Here is an 18,037-nt window from a genome sequence, read left to right as displayed (position 1 = left end):
CAAAAAGGGTCAAAAGAATTTGCGGAGTTGATACTGTGCGGCAACTTTCTGTCCTCACGTGCAGGCATACCGTGCGCGTGTTCATGGTTTTGCAAGGGTTTGACGCGTTCCGTGCGGACACTTTGTCTACAGTTTATACTGGAAGTTTCAGTCATGCAACTCGCCAAACCGTGACCTGAGAACATTCCTGTTTTGTTCAAATGCAAATGTTCCCGATTTAATAACTAGGAGCTTTTGATTACGGCCTCTCAGGATTCGAATGTAGACTAACTGACCTCATTACATTAAAAACATGTCTTATTTGTAATAACGGACATTTTGCATTATCTGTATTTAGAAAGAAAAGTAAAAACAACAAATAAAAAATAAAAAGGGGAAGAGCCGTGAGCGAGATCTTGAAGGGGCTTCATGTAACTCTTCCTTTTCTATGTTTGCGATGGCGATTGAAAAACCAGCAGAGAACAGACCGGAAACGGTCGGGTGGCTGAGTGTCCGAGGCCGGACGGAGGCTCGGCCGTGGGGTTTCCTTTGCGGCAGGCACCGCGCGTTCTCCAAGGTGAGATTCTGGTGGTGCCACGGAATGCCGCCGTGTCACGGGCCGTCGCCGGCTGCACGGATGCTGGGTGTCAGCCGGGGCCCACACGGCGGGACAGGGAGATGCGGGTGGGGGCTCCTGTCCGGGGGCAGTGGGGCATCCTGGGAGGGACCCTGGGCCACCGCTGTCCACACAACCGCTCTGGAGCCACACGACGGTTCTAATAAAATCCGCGGACCCAGGCTGCTCATTCCACAGGCTTTATTGAGCACCTGCTGTGTGCCCAGCACTGCAGGGGGTGCCGTGGGGGGTACAAAACTAGAGGCAGAAATTGGAGGGACATTTACAGACGATGTGGGTCCGAGGTGCTGGGGTGCAGGACGCTGGTGCCCGGCTGGGACGGGTGTGGACAAAGGCTGCAGGTGTCGGGCTGGAGCAGGGAGCTTGCGGGTCCAATGAGGCCGTGCTCCAGCCGTCTCCCGACACGAAGACCAACACGAAGGCCGGGTGAGCTCCGGGAGCCCCGCCGGCGTCCTCTCCTCTCCCCACCGCCCTTGTCCCAAGACCACGGAGCCTGCGTGCAGGCAGCCGTGACCCGAGCTTCCACCCTGCTGGAGGAACTGGCCGGGCCTCCCGAGTGGGAGGTTGGCCTGGACCGGACGTCTGCCCTGGTGATTCCCGACGACCGACCACGAGCCGGATGCTCCAGATTCCCTTGACAATCGCCCCTCCCCAGGCCCCACCTGACCACACGTGGCCCCAGAGCCACGTGTATCTGGACCCCTCCCGCAAAGGCTCGGGGGTGCTGGCTTCTTTGATGTGGAACGTCGACGCCGGTCTTGGAGGAGCGAGGCGTCCGCTCCGGACTCCACGGCGCTCGGGAGGCTTCTTCACGTGGCCCAGAAACCGCGGTGCATTTTTGCTCTGCTCACGTTCACGTGTGTGACTCTGAGCTGGGGGCAGAGGAGGCCGGCAGCAGAGTGGATGTGGGCAAGGGGGACACCGGGGGACAGAGGACAGCGAGTGGCCTCGGGGCAGCAGTCACCGGTGCTTTCCCAGGAGCAGCCCGCATGGGACGCCGGGCTGGGCAACAAAATGCCGTCTCATCTCTGGTCCAACAGAGCGCGTGTAGAGCTGGGCCAAAGGCCCTGGGCGGCAGAGGGGCCCCCATGGCCTCCGGGGTCGGAACTCCGCTCGGGAAGCCCCGGGGCTGGGGGGCGGGTCCAACGGCAGCTGCATGGACCGAGCGGTGGCACGGAGCGGGCCACGGGGCGCCGCGGCCAGACAGCCCCGCCCGTCACGGTCCTGACCCCGAGGAGGGTGCAGCCGCGGGCTCAGGGCCGCAGCAGGAGGCGTGTCCCCGGCCACTTGAGCCACAGGAAGGGGACCAGGCGCCGCGTGAAGGTGGCACTGAACGTGTAGATGAGCTCCTGGGACTCCGCGTTGGTGAACGTCACGGTGCCGCCCTCGTAATCCAGCGCGATGCCCAGCCTCCGGGGCCGCAGCGCCGGGAAGAGCTCGGCCTCGGGCTCCGTGTTGGCCCAGATGCCCGCGGAGGACAGGCGCAGCGCCCACACCCCGTCCTCCGGCCGCAGGGACAGGTCCCCCTTCCTCTTCACAGAGTCTCTGGCCACCCCCACCATGCAGCTCTCCAGCACCTCGTCCTCCTCCCCGTCCTCCTCCTCCTCCTCCAGCGACTCCTCGTCCTCGTCCGTCTCCCAGTCTTCATACCCGTCCCCGTAGCCCGCCTCCTCCTCGTCCTCCTCCTCCTCCTCCCCCTCCTCCCCCTCGTCCTCCTCCTCCCCCTCGTCCTCCTCCTCGGACCAGCCCTCCCTGTCCACCTCCACCTCCCAGTACACCTTGCCCCAGGTGAAGCCCTTGCTGCCCAGCACCCCCGGCTCGCAGTCGAACTGCTGGGGGTGCAGGTAGGCGCTCTGGTAGAGGCTGCTGTAGGTCACGCACTTCCAGTCCTCCGAGAGCTGCAGGTACCCGCTGGCTGACTGCGGGTCCAGCGTGACGCTCACTGCGGGACACCAAACGAGGGACCGTGTCACGGGGGGGCCGGGGGTGGCCCCGTGTCCAGGGCCCCACAGGACTGCCACGCTCTACGCTCAGAGGGCTGCTAGTCACAGGCCTCTCAGGGGCATGCAGTGCACAACCGGACTGCAGGGCATGGAGGGAGCACGGTGCTGGGGCCTGCGGCACAGGCGGCCTCCGGACACGGGAGCCGTGCGGTCAGGCAGGGGAGAACGTCATGCAGACAGGGTCAGCAGATCAAGCAGAGGCCTCTGTCGCAGACGGGAGACCCAGGGGAGGGGCCGCAGGCTTGCGGCTGGGGACTCGCAGCCGAGTAAGAGCAGGGACCCCCGGGGGGCAGCAGGAGACACTCAGAGTCTCTGCGGGGACGGTACTCGTCATGGGAGGTGAACTGGGAACGGCCCTTGGGATGCTCACCTGTCTTGTATTCCAAGTCTCTTAGCAGCTTCCCTGGGGAGAAGAAAAGGGTACGAATGACCCTCGAGCCCAGCAAACTTAGGGACCCGTTTTCTACTCGGACAGGATCGATTTCCCGACAGGCCTCCCTCCCTGAGATCCCAACAAGAAAACAGAAAACAACCAGGAGACCGAGGAATGAGGCCGAAGACAACAGTAAGGACCTGGTCCCCTCCTTTGACGTAGAGCCCCAGCTCCAACTCCCGCCCCAGCTGGGACCCACTCCCGCCCCAGTGCACCCCCAGCCCACAGCTGGGACCCACTCCCGCCCCAGTGCACCCCCAGCCCACAGCTGGGACCCACTCCCGCCCCAGTGCACCCGCAGCCCTCAGCTGGGACCCACTCCCGCCCCAGTGCACCCGCAGCCCTCAGCTGGGACCCACTCCCGCCCCAATGCAGCCCCAGCCCTCAGATGGGACCCACTCCCGCCCCAGGCCGCAGCCCTCAGATGGGACCCACTCCCGCCCCAGTGCAGCCCCCAGCCCTCAGATGGGACCCACTCCCGCCCCAGTGCACCCCCCGCCCACAGCTGGGACCCACTCCCGCCCCAGTGCACCCCCAGCCCTCACCCTGGAACTCTCTTAGGCCTCGCTGCAGGGACAGAAGTTTATCTGAGAATTCTCCTGTCTTTTTCTTAACCACCCGAGCAATGGGCTTCCCAATCCAGAACTTCTTCCTCGGATACCTGGAAAGATGACAGACGGACCTGTTACTTAGCTCTTCTGGCATTTCTCCAATTCTCATGACAATTATGAAGCAGGAAGGGAAGCTACGACCGTCGCCAATCAGCAGACAGAGAAACAAGGGCTCAAGACCACTGAGTGAACAGCCCATGGCTGAGCCAGGACTCAAGGGCGTTCAGAACGCTTCTGTCTGCTGAGCACGTCTCCTCCCCCGTCTCCTGACCCATCTCAGGCGAGGACGGGCACTGTCCGCTCCGTCTACTGTCCCGTCTCAGGCGAGGATGGGGCACTGGCCGCTCCCATCTCCTGCCCCATCTCAGGCGAGGACGGGCACTGTCCGCTCCGTCTACTGTCCCGTCTCCTGTCCCGGCTCAGGCGAGGACGGGCACTGGCCACTCCCGTCTCCTCCCCTGTCTCCTGTCCCATCTCAGGCGAGGATGGGCACTGGCCGCTCCCGTCTCCTCCCCCATCTCCTGTCCCATCTCAGGCGAGGAAGGGGCACTGGCCGCTCCCATCTACTGTCCTGTCTCAGGCGAGGACGGGCACTGGCCACTGGCCACTCCCGTCTCCTGTCCCATCTCAGCGAGGAAGGGGCACTGGCTGCTTCGGAGAGAAAGTCTCCCGTTCCTGAGGCTGTATTCTTGTTTCCCAGGAGTACAGCCGGCCACCATGAAGTGCGGTGGCACCGTTCACTCGCATGGGTCCCGAGAGGAGAAGGGGATGCGGTGTGCCGCGGAGAGGAAGCTGTTACCTGTTCATGAAGTCCCCGGTGTCCTAGAGGGAAGGAAGCACAGACGTCAGCCAGGTGGGATCCGACCCCACTCCCAGGAAGTGCCCACAATGCCGAGCAGGGCGCAACAGTGAACAGGACAATGGGGCCCCTCCCTTAGGGGCCACCCCCAGTGACAGCGGTGGATGACCACGAGGATGGGGCTCATTCCTGCAGCCACGGCTCCGCTGACACCGGCTGGGTGACGAGCGGGCCGGGGGCGGGATGTGCGGGGCTGGACGGCACATGTTCCTGCTGGACACGAAGGCCCCCAGGGGATCTGTGCCGGGCAGTGATGGGTGTGAGCTGCTTGCCAGGTGCAGCTCCGTCCTCCCCGCTCCGTCCTCCGACGAGCAGACCCCTGGAGTTACAGTGGGAAGAGGGCACCAGGCAAAAGACTACATTTCCCAGACACCTTTGTGGCCACATCTGGTCATGTGACTGAGCACGAGCCAATGGGACGTGAAAGGAAGCAGTGACTATAATTTGTGGGTCCTGTCCTTATAAAGGGGAAGCTGCTGTTATCTCTAACACAGCCAGGGGCAGCAGCTGGGGACAAGCAGGTGGGGGTAGCCCAGCCTTCCGGAACCTTGAGGTCAGCTGCCCTGACGGCTCAAGAACCCTCAGCTCTGTTCCCGAAAGAAACAAAACTGTCTTGGAGTCTCTGTCCTTGGGTTTGAACCAGCAGCTCACCAGGGTCCTGGTAATCAGCCACAGGGCCGCCCTGGGGGGCAGATGGGCCAGGAAGGGGCCACGGGGTTCTGCAACCTCCATGAGACCCTACGGTAACCGTCACTCCTGTCGCTCCTTGCACACGTTCTCAACGGGCCTCCCCTGCACAAGGCAGGCCCGGCTTGGGAGCCTGGGATGGGGCCATGGTGCTGGGACAGCCTTGCAGGGGACACGGGCCGTGGGAGGCGCTGGGACAGCCTTGCAGGGGACATGGGCGTTGTACTCATGCAAGCAGTAGACCCCAGGGAGGGGGCTGGCTGGCCTCTCTGACACAGTCACTGGACGGTGGCTGCTGATGCAGGCTCCACGGTCTCAGGAAGACTGACAGGCTCTGCTGTAGGGGAGGCCAGACCCGACGTCAGAGCTCCCTGCTGACCCCTGGCCCAAGAAGCACCGGCCCAGACACCATCGTGAGTTTCCCGCAAATCCTCAATCTGTCCCTCCAAACCAGGACATCCCAGCCAGCTTCAGCGGACGGGGCAACAAATGTGGGCCACGCTCCCCAGCTGCTGTGCTGGGACGCGGGCACGAAAGGCGGGCATGTGGGCAGTGGGGCAAGGGACCTGCCAGGACTGTGGGAAGGTACAGACTGGGGAAGGATGAAAGGCTGGGAGTGGCCCAGAGATGGCGGGAGACCAGGGTGGGAACCCTTCTTCCAGAGCACAGCGCGGGAGCCCTGTGGGGTCCACACACGGGGCCTGCACAGGGAAGCAGCCTGCCCAGGCTCCTGAGGACACCCCCCCAAGACTCCTAGGGCTGCCCCGAAACAGGCAATCAGAGCAGAGAGGCTGGGGCTGGGGCGCACTCACGCACATTCCCCACAGCTGGGCTCGGCCTAGCGCTGGAAGAAACGGAGGGGCCAGGCTGCCGTTCCAGCAGGCAAGGCTTGCCTGGGGATGGACCGCGGACAGTGTCCCTCTGGCCTCTCCAGCCCCGTGTCCCCTCTAACGTCTTCCAATAGTCCCAGCCCAGAGAGCTTTCTCTCCTTTTCTAGCCCCCTGGTGCGAAGGCTGTGTTCTGCGTCTCTGGTCCTGCTGCCCCGTCCCTGGCTGCTGCCACACACCACATCCCGGCCTCTGTGTGACGGCGGCTTCTTCCTGCCGACAGCCCCATGTCCTCCAGGAAAAGATTAATGACCATGAAGGAGTTAGCTGTGCGGTTCCCTTGCCACAAAATCAAGCCCAAATGAGCAGCCAAAACCCAGCAATGCCGACGCTGAGTTCAGGGACTAGCTGCAGCAGACGCCCCTGTCTGTCCCAGTCCCTGCACCCCATCCATGCGCCCCAGCTGTGTCTCCATCCGAGTGATGCTGCAGGTGCCACTGGCCCTCGCAGCTCCCCTGGGTGGAGTGGCAGGGGCTCCTGTCGGGATTTCAGCCCCACCAGTGCCCCAGCCATGCCTGTCTCTGCCCCCCACACGACAGCACATCACATGGCAGTGGCCACGGGGAAAGGAGGGCTGCCCCGCCCCGGGGGGAGGGGCAGTAAGTGACCCAGTCACAGTCTGATGGAGGAATTCGAGGGCACACAATGGCATCTGGAGGACAGGGGGGAGCCAGAGACCCATTCTGGACAAAATGCAGGACAAGAACAAGAGCACAGAGGCCCAGGAGCGGGGCTGGGACTGGACTCCTGACCTGCCCCACGGCTGGGCCCCCAGTGACTTCCGACGTAGGGCCCTCACCCCTGCCCATCCCGACTGGTGAGCCAGAAGGCAGGGTGGGAGAGGCAGGCTGGGCCCTCTGCTCATGCACCTGCAGAGCCTGCCCTGCCATCTCTCCTGAGGCCACGCTGCTGGCCGGGGCAGCATCTCCCTGGGGAGACCCCAGGGGCTCCACGACTGACAGGCCCAGCCACCACAGCCTGCTCCCGAGCCACGAGGGCAAAAGTCCAGCACAGCCCTGCAGACGCGGCGGAGCCCGTTCCGGAGGCTTCAGGAGGAAGGAGGCACAGTGCCTTCTCCATCTGGCAGCTGCTCTCTAGTTCAAGGCTCTCCCCTTCTCGGCAGCAAAGCCGCCTCCTCCAGGCAGTGTTCCAGAGGCACCCTGCCGCTCCTCCGGCCCCCCTCAGCCGCCCCAGCACACGGGCTGCCTGCAGCTTCCCCTGGAGGGCGTCTGCCAGGGACCCGTGGCGGTGACAGCCACGAGGATGGACAGTAGTCGGAAAATACTGACAACTGTCCCTTCCTCTTCCACAGCACTTCCTAAATTCGTCAGACTCTCTTTTGGTAGAAAGTCTGCCTTCTGAAGGGACAGCATGCTGGTCACGTCCTCTTAGGCTCCCACGACCGCGGAGGAGGTGGGGCGGGTAGGGGTGACCCTCCCAACATGGCAGGAGGCAATGTCAGGCCTGAGAGGCGGTGGGTCTCCCACGGCCCCGCACACGGAGGTGGGACGGAGACCCGGCCGCCCTGGGAGGGCGTCTCACCTGCAGGAGCTCTGCAGCCGGCTGCTGAGCCTTGGCCTCCAGCTCGGCGATGACCAGCGCCAGCCGGGCCAGCTCCGCGACACCCCTGCTCTTGTACTTGTCCTGGCCGTCCCCCAGCTCCTGCTCCAGCTTCGCCAGCTGGCCCAGCAGGTGCTGCTCCCGCTCCCGCAGGAACTGGTGGGCCTGCTCGAACTCAGCCACAATGTACTCCCGCTGGTCCTGCAGCTTCTTCTGCAGGGGTACGGAGGGGAGACGGGGTGAGCCCTCTGCTCTGGCTGGAGGACCCCTGCAGCGCCTGCTGCGAGAGCCGCACGAGGCTGGCTCCACAACATCTGTGCACCGAGGGGCCTCAGAGCACACCGAGCCAGCCTCCCTCCAGCACCCGGTTCCCTGACACAGACTCTCCCTCGGGAAACTGAGGCAGCCCTTCCCACCCCACCTCTAGTCAAGCACGCAGCGTGCTGTCTCTGCTTTCCACCCACCGGCAGCCCTGGCTGCAGGACTTGGCAGATGGTGTCCCCGGGATGCCTCACGCCCTCCCATCTCCCCCATAGTGCTCATCCCACAGCCAGTGCCCCCCTCCCAAAGCCGCTGGCTCCTCTCCACCATCAGGAGTCCAGCCTCCCTCCCCTTGCTGACAGGAAGGACTTCACCAGGACCTCCTCGGTCCCCTGCACTCTGGCTGTCCGCAGCACAGAGGCACCCAGACACGGCCCACAGCTGCTCATACACCAGGTGAGAAAGCCAGCCCAAAACCACCCAGCTCAGACCGTCAGGGCTCAGCCTCCCAGCAGGGCCTCCACTGCTCAGCCTCCACCACCCAGCTTCCCGGCCGTGCCTCTACTGTTCAGCCTCTCAATAGTGCCTCCACTGCTCAGCCTCCATCACCCAGCCTCCCCGCAGTGCCTGCATTGCTCAGCCTCCCGGCAGGGCCTCCACCACCCAGTCTCCACTGCTCAGCCTCGCAGCAGGGCCTCCGCCGCCCAGCCTCCCAGCCTCCCAGCTCCGCATGGCCGACTGCCTCAGGCTCTCTGCTAACAGCCTCACTTACCAGTGCGGTCAGGATGTCAGCTTCTCCCTTGGCCTGAAAGCCCTGAATTTTGTCTCTGTCTCTCCTCAGGGTACTCAGGTGGTTCAGGATTTTTTCCTGTGGGAAGACAAGCCGTGGGGACAGGTGGAATCAGGCTGAGTCCCGGAGCGGCCGAGGCCTCCGCAGGGCTCTGGGCCCGGCCTCGTCTCTGGGAGGGCAGAGCAGGCTTACCCTGTGGGGCTGGGCGGCCTTCTCCACCAGCACGGCCGTGTGGGGCCTGTGCTCCCGCGACTCACGGCACATGACGCACAGCAGCTTCCCGTCGTCCTCGCAAAAGTAGTGCAGCTTCTCCCGGTGCCGCTCGCACAGCCGGGCGTCGGGCGGCTCCCGGGCCGTGTCTCCCGGCTGCCTGTCCTTGTCCACCTTCAGTCGCTCGATGTTCTCCACCAGGCTGGCCAGCTGCCACACGGGCCGGATGTTCTCCTTCTTGAACGGCTTCTTACAGAGCGGGCAGACGGGGCGGCTGCCCGACACGGGGCGCACGTCGGCGGTGCAGCCGCGGCAGAAGACGTGGCCGCAGTCGATGGTCACCGGGTCCCGCAGGTAGTCCAGGCAGATGGAGCAGGTCACCTCCTCCTCCAGGCTGCGCAGCGGGGCTGACACGGCCATGCTGTCCTCCGCGCAGAGGGGTCGCCGACCGCCTGCGGGTCTTCCCGTCCTGGGAGACCAGACATGCCGTAAGAGCAGGCCCAGCACAGGGGCTGCCAGCTCCGGGAATCAGTCCGTCTGGCAGCAAGGCTGAGGGTCAGGCTAAGAGGACCGCATGGACCGGCTAGTCCCCCGGGGAACCGAGCCCAGAGAGGGTGCTGGGCAGTGAGCGCACAGCACGCCAGCCTGCACCGTGCTGCGGGGACCCCGTCCTTCCACTGCCGGGAAGCTGCTCTGGGGCACCAGTTAGCACAGAACAAGACGCGAGTTAGCGACCTGCTGGAAGTGTGTCATTGCACACACAAGCCTCCCATGTCTACCCTGCGTGCCGTGCACAGCACAAGCCGCACAGCTATTCACGGGGACGGGGCACCAGAGCCAAGAGGCCACCAGGACTAAGGTCACGGAGGGTCGTGGCCAAGACTCCGGAAGCTCGGAGCATCTGAGGCGGGTCCTCGGGCTGCGCCGTGGCTTTGGTCTCGGTCCCTTTCCCCGTGGACGTGCCGTGCCTGCAGCGCTCAGGAAGGAAACCAGTGAGGGGGAAATGCCCCGCGGGCGGCCACGGCGACCTGCTGCTGAGGCTTTGGCCCTCGCAGGGAGCACGGCAGCAGAGCACAGACGGGGTCTGAGCCCCGTCGACCTCGGCAGTCCCAGCCCATGTCCGGCCCCAGGAGCCTCGCACGGCTGGAGCGACGGCTACCTCCTGCCCCCGATTCTGTGCGACCGCAGAAACCTCTCCCACGTACTCTGAGCCTCAGTTTATCCATTGTAAAAATGGGGACAGTGACACTTACCTTCAAGGCTTGGTAAGCGGGTCAAGTCAGAGAATTACGGGGAGCACAGCCCCTGGGGGGGACTCCAGCAGAAGCCAGAACGCCTGGCTCCCTGATCCGGCGGGGTTGCAACACGGACAGAGCGCGGTGGAAAAGCACACGGCGGCGAAAGAGGATGAGAGGGTGAAGCCACCACGGTGACCCTGAGGTTACAGCCCTCGAGGGGTGGGGACCGGGAGCAGGCTCCGCCACAGACCCACGGAGCGCAGCCAGCGGCCAGGTGGGAAGGCAGTGCCAGGGGCCACGGGCAAGTCAGTGCTGCTAGGGATGGTGCGTGGCTGCTGCTGATGGACGCAGCAAGTCCACCAGCGAGAGCCCGGAGGCCCCTGCAGTGACAGCGTGAGAGGCCAAGGGACCCCAGACGGAAACAGAACGGGAACCAGGGGCTGCCCCTGGAGAGCAGACGCCGGCCGACGGTACCGCACAGACGCAGGGGATCGCCACACGGCTGACCGCACACACCAGCCCGGGTCTGGAGCGGCGGGAGGGACAGGGGTCACGTGCACACAGAGCCCTGCTTAACTGGGACGTGAAGACAGCACAGTGTCCAGGATGTCACCGGGTGGTGACTGATCCCAGCAACACCCTGCGACTGTCCGCGATGCTGAGGAAATCACCTGACCCGAGCCGTCAGTACGACACAGAGAGGACAGTGGCCGGCGCTGGGGATCCCGTGGGCTGGGAGCCCTTGACGGAGTCACGCTGCCGAGCAGCTTGCAAGCTCCGTCCCTGCCGTGGAGACGGCACGTGCGGTCTCGGGGCAGCCGCGTAACTGCTGCGAGCTCAGCCGCGGGTCCCGTCCGCCACGGCAGGTGCTCCTCACCCAGGCTCCACGCCCACACCACAGGACAACGGTCCCACGTGCAGGAGGCGCCACGGAATTCGCGGCACACGGCCCTGCAACCGTCTTTATCATCAGGGGCCGGTCTGACCGTGAAGGGGATTGGGGGCACGTCCCACGTTGCCAGTACCGCCCAGCGGGCGGGCCCCCGATGAACCCTGGTAACACAGAGCTGCAGCCATCACCCTGAGCGGTGACCAAACCCACGGCGCTCACAGAGGCACGACCCGGCATCCGCTTCCCAAAGTGGACCATGTGGAGTCACAACATCCCCTTCGAGGCTCCTGCCGAAACGGGCCCCGAATGGACCTCACTTCCGATGTGCAGAAAGTGTGAGGGGCAGAGAACTGAGCGCCACGTCAGGAGGAACGGATGAGGGCAGAGTGCGGGACACCCCACAGGACAAGGGGCCTGGCCTCGCAGAACGCGACGTCTTGGGGCGCCCGGGGTGCAGGCCGTGACACGACTGGCCCTCGTTTTGCGTTCAGGTCTCAATCTCAGGACGGAGAGATGGAGCCCGCATGGGGCTCCGTGCTGAGCGCCGAGTCGGCGAACGTTCCCCTGTCCCCCTGCCCTTCCCCACCTGGCATGCGCTCGCTCTCAAATAAATAGATACATATATCTTAAAAAAAGTCAATGTCCTGAAAAAAAAAATTGTTCTTCGCTTAAAAAGACCAAAGAGAAAAAACAGCGAAATGCAAACACCTTGACTGGATCTTGTTTTGTTACAGTTTGGGGACAGCGAGAAGTCTGACAAAGGACGGGGCGCTGGATCACGTGAGCAAACTGGTACAATCTCTAACGGCGTTTGCTGAGGTCACGAGGGAGGACGTCCGTGTGCAGCGACGCGGGCTGCGGTGTTTAGAGCAGGGGACGGTTTCAGCGGAACAGCACGCGGAGCGAGCTCCTGAGGAGGGGGCCACAGCTTCCCAAAGGGCACACGTGCGAGGGAGTGTGAGCGGGAAAGACGTCGGAGGCCACCAACGCAGACCAGGCCACGTGGCGGAGCTCAGCGGCCCGCGCGGCACAAGCGAAAGGCTTCAGAGTGACGAGCGCCACGCTCACGCCCGGAGCCGCGGGTTTGCCAGCCATCCCGACCAGGGCATCTCTGTGTGCCGTCCCGCCGCTCGGGGCCACGGGCGCCACCTATGCACGCGCAGGAGGCCTGGGGTCCAACAGCGCAGGGCTGCAGGGCTGTTGGGGATGCTGGAGGTGCAGCTCCAGACCAGCGCAGAAGTGCACACCGCAGTAAAGCCAGCCGGTGAGCTCCCGTTCCAGCGGCGTTTACCCCATGTGGTAGCCTGGGAAGTGTGCAGTCGCGTTAGCTCTAAAAACGATACACAAACCTTGATTAAGAAATATCTTACTCTAAAAACTGCTGTCCTCTGAGCGCTCGGGGAACTGGAACCCCGATCCCAGATCACCGTGACAACTGTGACAATAATGCGCGGGTTTGAAACATGGCGAGACGCACAGGGACGCGAAGGCTGCTGTAAAGAGGGTCTGACACACTTGCCCGCTGCGGGGTCGCCACAAACCCCCCTTCATAGCACACGTGGCGTCCTCAGAGCGCAGGAAGAGGAAGCATGCCTGCGGGCTACGGCGCACGGCCGCCTGATCGTCCCGTTTGGGACAACGACAAACATGGCTCTGTGAAGGCTTGTGCACGAGCCCCGGTGCACACGAGCCAGCAGACGCGTCCTTGCCCAGCTCAGGCCACCCTGTTCCCACCCTGACTGCAGCGGTGTACGTCTGAGCGGCAGCCACGGGCACTCGTGCTGCTCCACGGCCTTGCTAACACGTGCCGTGTCGGCATCGGTAAGTGTGCCGTTGGGGGGAGGGAAACGAATCCCCCAGTGTGTGCGTGTCTGTGTTTAACGCCGAGCGGAAGGGAGGGGAGGAAGTGGGAAAGGAAGCGGAGCGGGGCACAGAGCCCTGCAGCAGGCGACCGCGGGACGGGGTTGTGCTCTTTGCTCCAAGCAGTAAGTGCCGTCAACGCTTGGTCTCTGGGGCGTTGCGCCCAGCTTCCATTCTTCCTTCCTCTGCTGACTCGGCTAAGTTTGATCAGGTGCTTAGGCCACAGCAGTCCCTCCGCTCAAGGGTGGAGCAACAGAAGGAGCGCGTGCCTCCCTGACCCCGGGGCTTGCTTCAGAGGTGAGGCTGTGACTCAGGTCTGCTAGTCACAAGGAGACCTAGCTGAGACGGGGAAGGGTCTGCGGTTTGTCGAGAATCTGCCAGAGGCGACGCCAGCACGGTCTGGAGCTACTAGCGCAGCTTTGCTCAGCAGAGGGCGAGCCTGTTTGAGGAGGAAGCCCACCGAGACGTGAAGCGCAAGAAACTGGGTCCTCACGGCATCCTGTAAAAGCCTGTATCGAGCTGTGCCTGAAGCCAGATCGACCCTTGAACTGTGCTATCATCGCACAAGGCAGTAAACACCCTTTATTCTCAGCCGGCTGGCACCTGTGCGTCACCTGGAAAAAAAAGGAATCCTGACTGATAGAGCAGAGGACGGTGTTGAGGTGAATAGCCTGAAATATACGAAAAATTTGTGCAAAAAAAAAAAAACAAAAAAAACGAAAAACCGAAAAACCCGCCTATTCACGTAGACAAAGGTGACACCGAGTGGCAGCTTCCTCTCTGGCCCCGCAGGTGGAATGCAATACGCCAGGACCTGCCTGATCTCCACGCTGCTCAGCCGTCAGGCCCCTTCCCACAGCCCTAGAGACACAACCAGAACCTTCTTCCATCCCCGGCTCTTACTCTAACTGAAGCCAACAGTGAAGACTCCTGGGTGAGCACCAAAACCCAGATTTTCACCCAGCGGCAGTGACTCTGCTGGGCGGCCTGGGGCTACACTCTTGACCTCTGCACAGCTCAACATTGCCAAAAGAGACGGGCGTGGAGGGGACGTCGAGGCCATTCTCAGGTGAATGGGAATAAATGTGCAGCGAGCACACTCCACGCGCAGCCTGAAGTCATGGCCGTTATCGAGAGCAACCAAAGCGGACGAAACACAGACGGAATCTCTGGGCCAGGCATCCTGGGGCTGCTTTGCCACAATCAGGCAGGACAAGGCCGGTGTACGGAGCTGGTTCTTTCAAGGTCATCATCGGAGCCTCTCACCATCTACGGGTGAGTGAGACGGAGCTCTTCCGGCCTTCGTTTCCCGGAGCAAGGAGGGATCTAAGAACTGGCAAAGGGTACAACTTTTCATCAGGTGTAAGCTCTCCACGTCACTGCATTTCAACCTCTCCGGAATGTGATCCATAGCACACCCCAACCGAACTGAGACATGTGTCTAGGTGGGACATTTATAAACAGACAGCGACTTAGACTTGGTGGGGTGTGGCCGATCTCCTACAAGGCAGCACCTGGGCGGTCTGTCCACCACGCAGCTCCCGTCCTGTCCCGCTCCTGCCTAGTCCCAGCTCCGGTCAGGCCTGCACTGCAGGGCCCACAGAGCCCCCACATCTGGCCGACGCTGCAGTCTCAGCCGATCGACAGCTCCTTCCCCAGGGCCCCGACCCCCACCCGCTGTGCTCGCACATGGTCTCTGTTCCAGCACATCCTGGATGGCTTGAATCGGACAGGCCCCTCACGAGCCCCCCCCCGCCCCCCGTGCCCATCCCACCTTCGAGCTGAACGGCTCTCCCCCGGGAGGCTCCCGCATTTCTGCAGGCGCTACGGGTCATTACGGTACTACCAATGGCTTCACGGCCAACGTGGCTGCCCACCTCCCCCGGCCAGAAGGTGAACGCATGCCCCCTTCCTCACTGGCCGTCCATCTCCAGGACCCAGCACACAGTCACTCCGTGCCTCCATGGCACCATCCTCTTCTTCACCCCGCCCCCCACCAGGCCTCCCTTGCCCACTTCACAATCTTGCTTCTGCACAAGGCCCCCTCAGATTAGACATTCTCGAGCACAAACATTTCCCAGATCTCCCCCTGCCTCCTTCCACACACACCGTTTTGGGGAGACAGTCAACATTTCATGTCTACTGATCTGGCGAGTTGTACTTCCTCCTGCATAAGAGTCAAATGAAGCCTTTGTTTTCCAAAGCCACTGTCTTCCCATTCTGACCCTGGGGCCAAAGCCTGAAGGGATCCCAAGAAACCTCAGTTCAGACCATGCACTTCCTTTTGCGGCTTGCAGTGCTTTCTGGCGTGGTCCGACACCAGCCTGTCACTCCCCTGCAGGAAAGTGACGGCTAAGACGTCTTACCCGTCACTTTCTCCTTGGCCTCCGTTTCCTTACCTCTCAAGGAGGACAGTAAAGATTTCTTGTCCAGTTCATCACACTGTTTGACATTCGAGGGAAGCCCCCCAGTCAAAGTGCTTTCGACAGCAAAATCTCTACAAAAATACACGCCCAGAAGGACACAGGAGCCAACCTGACAGAGCCCCCAGTAACCAAAGGTACAACACTTTGAGCAACAAAATAAAGTAGGGTTGGATTATAACCCAAAGTATAAAATAAATATCCACGAGTCCATGCTGATGATAAAGGACTGGGTAAGTTAATAAATACGGACAAGAGAGACCAGTCTCCATGCAAAGAATCCCAAATCCTAGGTGCAGCGACTTGTCCTGAGGCAGGAGGAACACATGGCTCCGTTCTCCGGTGGGGACTGCACAGTCACTTCCTTCCAAAGAGTAGGGTACGAAAGGGGGAAACACAGCAACTTCACAGCTGAGAAACCTGGCAAACGCTTTCTCAGGTGAGCCCGAGCCACATCAAGTCCCAACTCTGTTGACAGGAGCAGAGGATGGAGTCTCCCTCCCAGTGAGCCCCAGCCTGGTCTTAGGAGAAAAACACCCGATTCCAGTAGAGGGGCACCCTACCATACACTGGACCAGCACTCCTCCAAAGTGTCAGGATCACCCCCACCTGAGTCTGAGCCGCCACCACCGCCACGGCCACGGGGACCTAACGAGTCACGCTGACCAATGTAAGCCGGTAAGCTGGGCTGGTCTCCAGGCGGGACAGGTGCTTGGCGAGCACTCGCCCGGCGGAGTGAGCATGGGCTTGGGCCAGTGACAACAGACCGATGCACCATGCGGACCTGAGGCTAAGAGGGGAGGTCTGGGATATGCAGGAACTGCACTACGCCTGCGAGGTCTTCTAGAAGCCTCAACTTGTTCTACAACGAACGCATTCAGACAGAAATCGCAATTTAGGGAAGAAAACACATAAAGCCTATTTTAAAAGAGCTCTGCTTCTGAACTTGGGGGAGGCTCGGCAGTGTCCCCGCACAGTCTGCGGCGTGCACGACCGGGTGTCACTCCCCCACCGAGCGCGGCGGGCATCTGGTCCTTACTGGAAGGCCAAGTAGGGACAGGTAATCCGGGAGAGCGCGCCCGGGCTGGCGGGGGGGTCAGTGCGCGGCTCCAGGTACTGGTGCCGACCCGCTTTACCGCACAGCGCCCCGCAGCCGCCCTCGGGGCCCCGGGCACCTGCGGGCGCGCCGGGCGGAGGTCGGACGGGGCCCAGCGCGCGCCGCGGCCGGTCGCCCCTCGCCCTCCGCCTCGGCCCTCCCGCGTCCGACGCCCCCGACTCACCGCTCTCCGAGCTCCGGGTCCGCTCTCCCGCGGCGGCCGGTTCCGGGTCGCGTCCCCGCCGCGAGGCCTCCGGGCTCGGCCGAGCGCGGCTCCGAGATTTCTCCCCGGATCAGCGCCCGGATTGGCCCCCGACGAACGCCGCCTCCCAGTGGGAGCGCGAGTTTCCCCGACGTCACCGATCACCGGGCAAATCCGCGGGCCTCTGCAGGCGGCGGGGCGGCAGGGCCCGAGCTCACGGACCTGCGACCCGGCGGAGCCGGGGTGCGCGGGTGCCACGGGCGGGGCGGGGCGGGCAGGGCGCGCTCCCGGGGAGCTGGAGGGGAGCGCAGTTCCGCGGCCTAGCTGGGCCTCGGTGCGGGACGCGGAAGCCAGGACCCCCGGCCCTCCGCCCGCGCGGGACCCGCGTCGGAGGGGGCTCTGCGGCGGAGTGCGGCCGGCCAGACGCCGGCATTAAGTAGGACTCCCCGCCCCCCACCTGGCCTAATTTCGCGTCCTGGACCCGGAAGGCCTTTGGCACGCACGTACCTAAAGGGGGTTCTTTACAAAAATCAACCAGCCTTTCCGAAGCGTCTGCGATGAGGGAGGCGCTTTAAAATACCCTCACACGGGCAGCATTATTGTCCCCATTCCGAGAAGGGAAAAGCGAGGTTCCGAGAGCTTGGGGGCCCGGCCCCGCTCCGTGCGGCTGTCTCCCTCCTGGTGGCTGCATACGGTGCCCTGGGGTCCCCGAGGCCTCGCTGGAGAGGTTTCCCGGGGCTCCGGCGCGTCCCAGCCGCCACCCCCAGCCCGGTCCCCCAGGCTGCGCGGGGTCAGGGCGGGGCGGGAGAGGGTCTTGGCGCCGGCCACCTACCTGCTCCTGCCATGGCGCGCGTCGGCCGCCTTGCGGGGGTTGGAGGGTGTGTTTCGGGGTCCTGGAGCCCGGACCCTGCACGGCCCCCGCCCCTCGCGCGGGGTGGGGCAGGAATCTGAACCGGAAGCACCGGGTTTGAAGAGTGGCGCTGTCGAGGGTGGCGTGCGCAGACCCACACGCCCCTATTCGTACCCTCCGTCTCCGCCCCCCCGCAGGGCCGTCTCGCTCGCTTTCGGTCCCCTCGGCGGCGGAGGGGTGTGGACCTCACCTATTGGACGGGACCCACCGGCCGGGCTCTGGGTAGGGTCTGGGCACCTGCTCATCTAGCTGGTGTGCAGGAGAGCGCGTGCTTCCCAGCCTCCGTGCGAGGACACGCTAGCCCCGCTCAGAGGCCGTTCTGTGCATCGTCCAGCCCGAGACCTTGGCCCTGCTGCAGGCGGTCCGCCGTCTTCGGAGCGCGTGGAGACGCAGGCAGGCCTCGCTTATCTTATTTCTCAGAGCTGCCCCCCCCCGTCCCCCTCCACCCTCTGGTCCCTTCTTGTAGCTGGGCTCAGCTGACGTCGCAGGCGGCCTTTCT

At 63.4% G+C, this 18,037-nt stretch overlaps 1 protein-coding gene across 4 annotated transcripts; it reads right to left on the bottom strand.

The window, feature by feature from the left end:
- Positions 1–779: 779 nt before the first annotated feature.
- On the bottom strand, positions 780–17,915 carry LOC100480792 (tripartite motif-containing protein 26). Of its 4 annotated transcripts, none has more exons than XM_034660211.1 (9): positions 17,729–17,915; positions 17,461–17,575; positions 8,900–9,386; positions 8,690–8,785; positions 7,639–7,869; positions 4,463–4,485; positions 3,598–3,713; positions 2,990–3,022; positions 780–2,558 (listed from the first exon to the last, which is right to left on the bottom strand). In XM_034660211.1, the coding sequence occupies exons 1-9, from the start codon at positions 17,781–17,783 to the stop codon at positions 1,870–1,872; spliced, it is 1,845 nt and encodes a 614-aa protein (XP_034516102.1). In that variant the 5' UTR covers positions 17,784–17,915; the 3' UTR covers positions 780–1,869. The 4 variants fall into 4 exon arrangements, with proteins under 4 accessions (XP_034516102.1, XP_034516103.1, XP_034516105.1 ...); XM_034660212.1 differs by lacking the exons at positions 17,461–17,575; positions 17,729–17,915 and adding exons at positions 10,171–13,521; positions 13,811–14,240; XM_034660214.1 differs by lacking the exon at positions 17,729–17,915 and having other exon boundaries at positions 17,136–17,702.
- Between the last annotated feature and the right edge of the window lie 122 nt (positions 17,916–18,037).

This window comes from Ailuropoda melanoleuca, chromosome 5 (assembly GCF_002007445.2).
Source record: "Ailuropoda melanoleuca isolate Jingjing chromosome 5, ASM200744v2, whole genome shotgun sequence".
NCBI classification, from domain to species: domain Eukaryota; kingdom Metazoa; phylum Chordata; class Mammalia; order Carnivora; family Ursidae; genus Ailuropoda; species Ailuropoda melanoleuca.
This window is presented reverse-complemented; position numbering and strand designations above follow the sequence as displayed.

Coding starts and splice junctions, on each gene's coding strand:
- LOC100480792 (XM_034660211.1), bottom strand. CDS start 17,783: ATGAGCAGGTGCCCAGACCCTACCCAGAGCCCGGCCGGTGGGTCCCGT. Junction 9,387..17,460: donor GCGCGCCATGGCAGGAGCAG/GTAGGTGGCCGG, acceptor CTGGTCTCCCAG/GACGGGAAGACCCGCAGGCG. Junction 8,786..8,899: donor AGGCCGCCCAGCCCCACAGG/GTAAGCCTGCTC, acceptor GTCTTCCCACAG/GAAAAAATCCTGAACCACCT.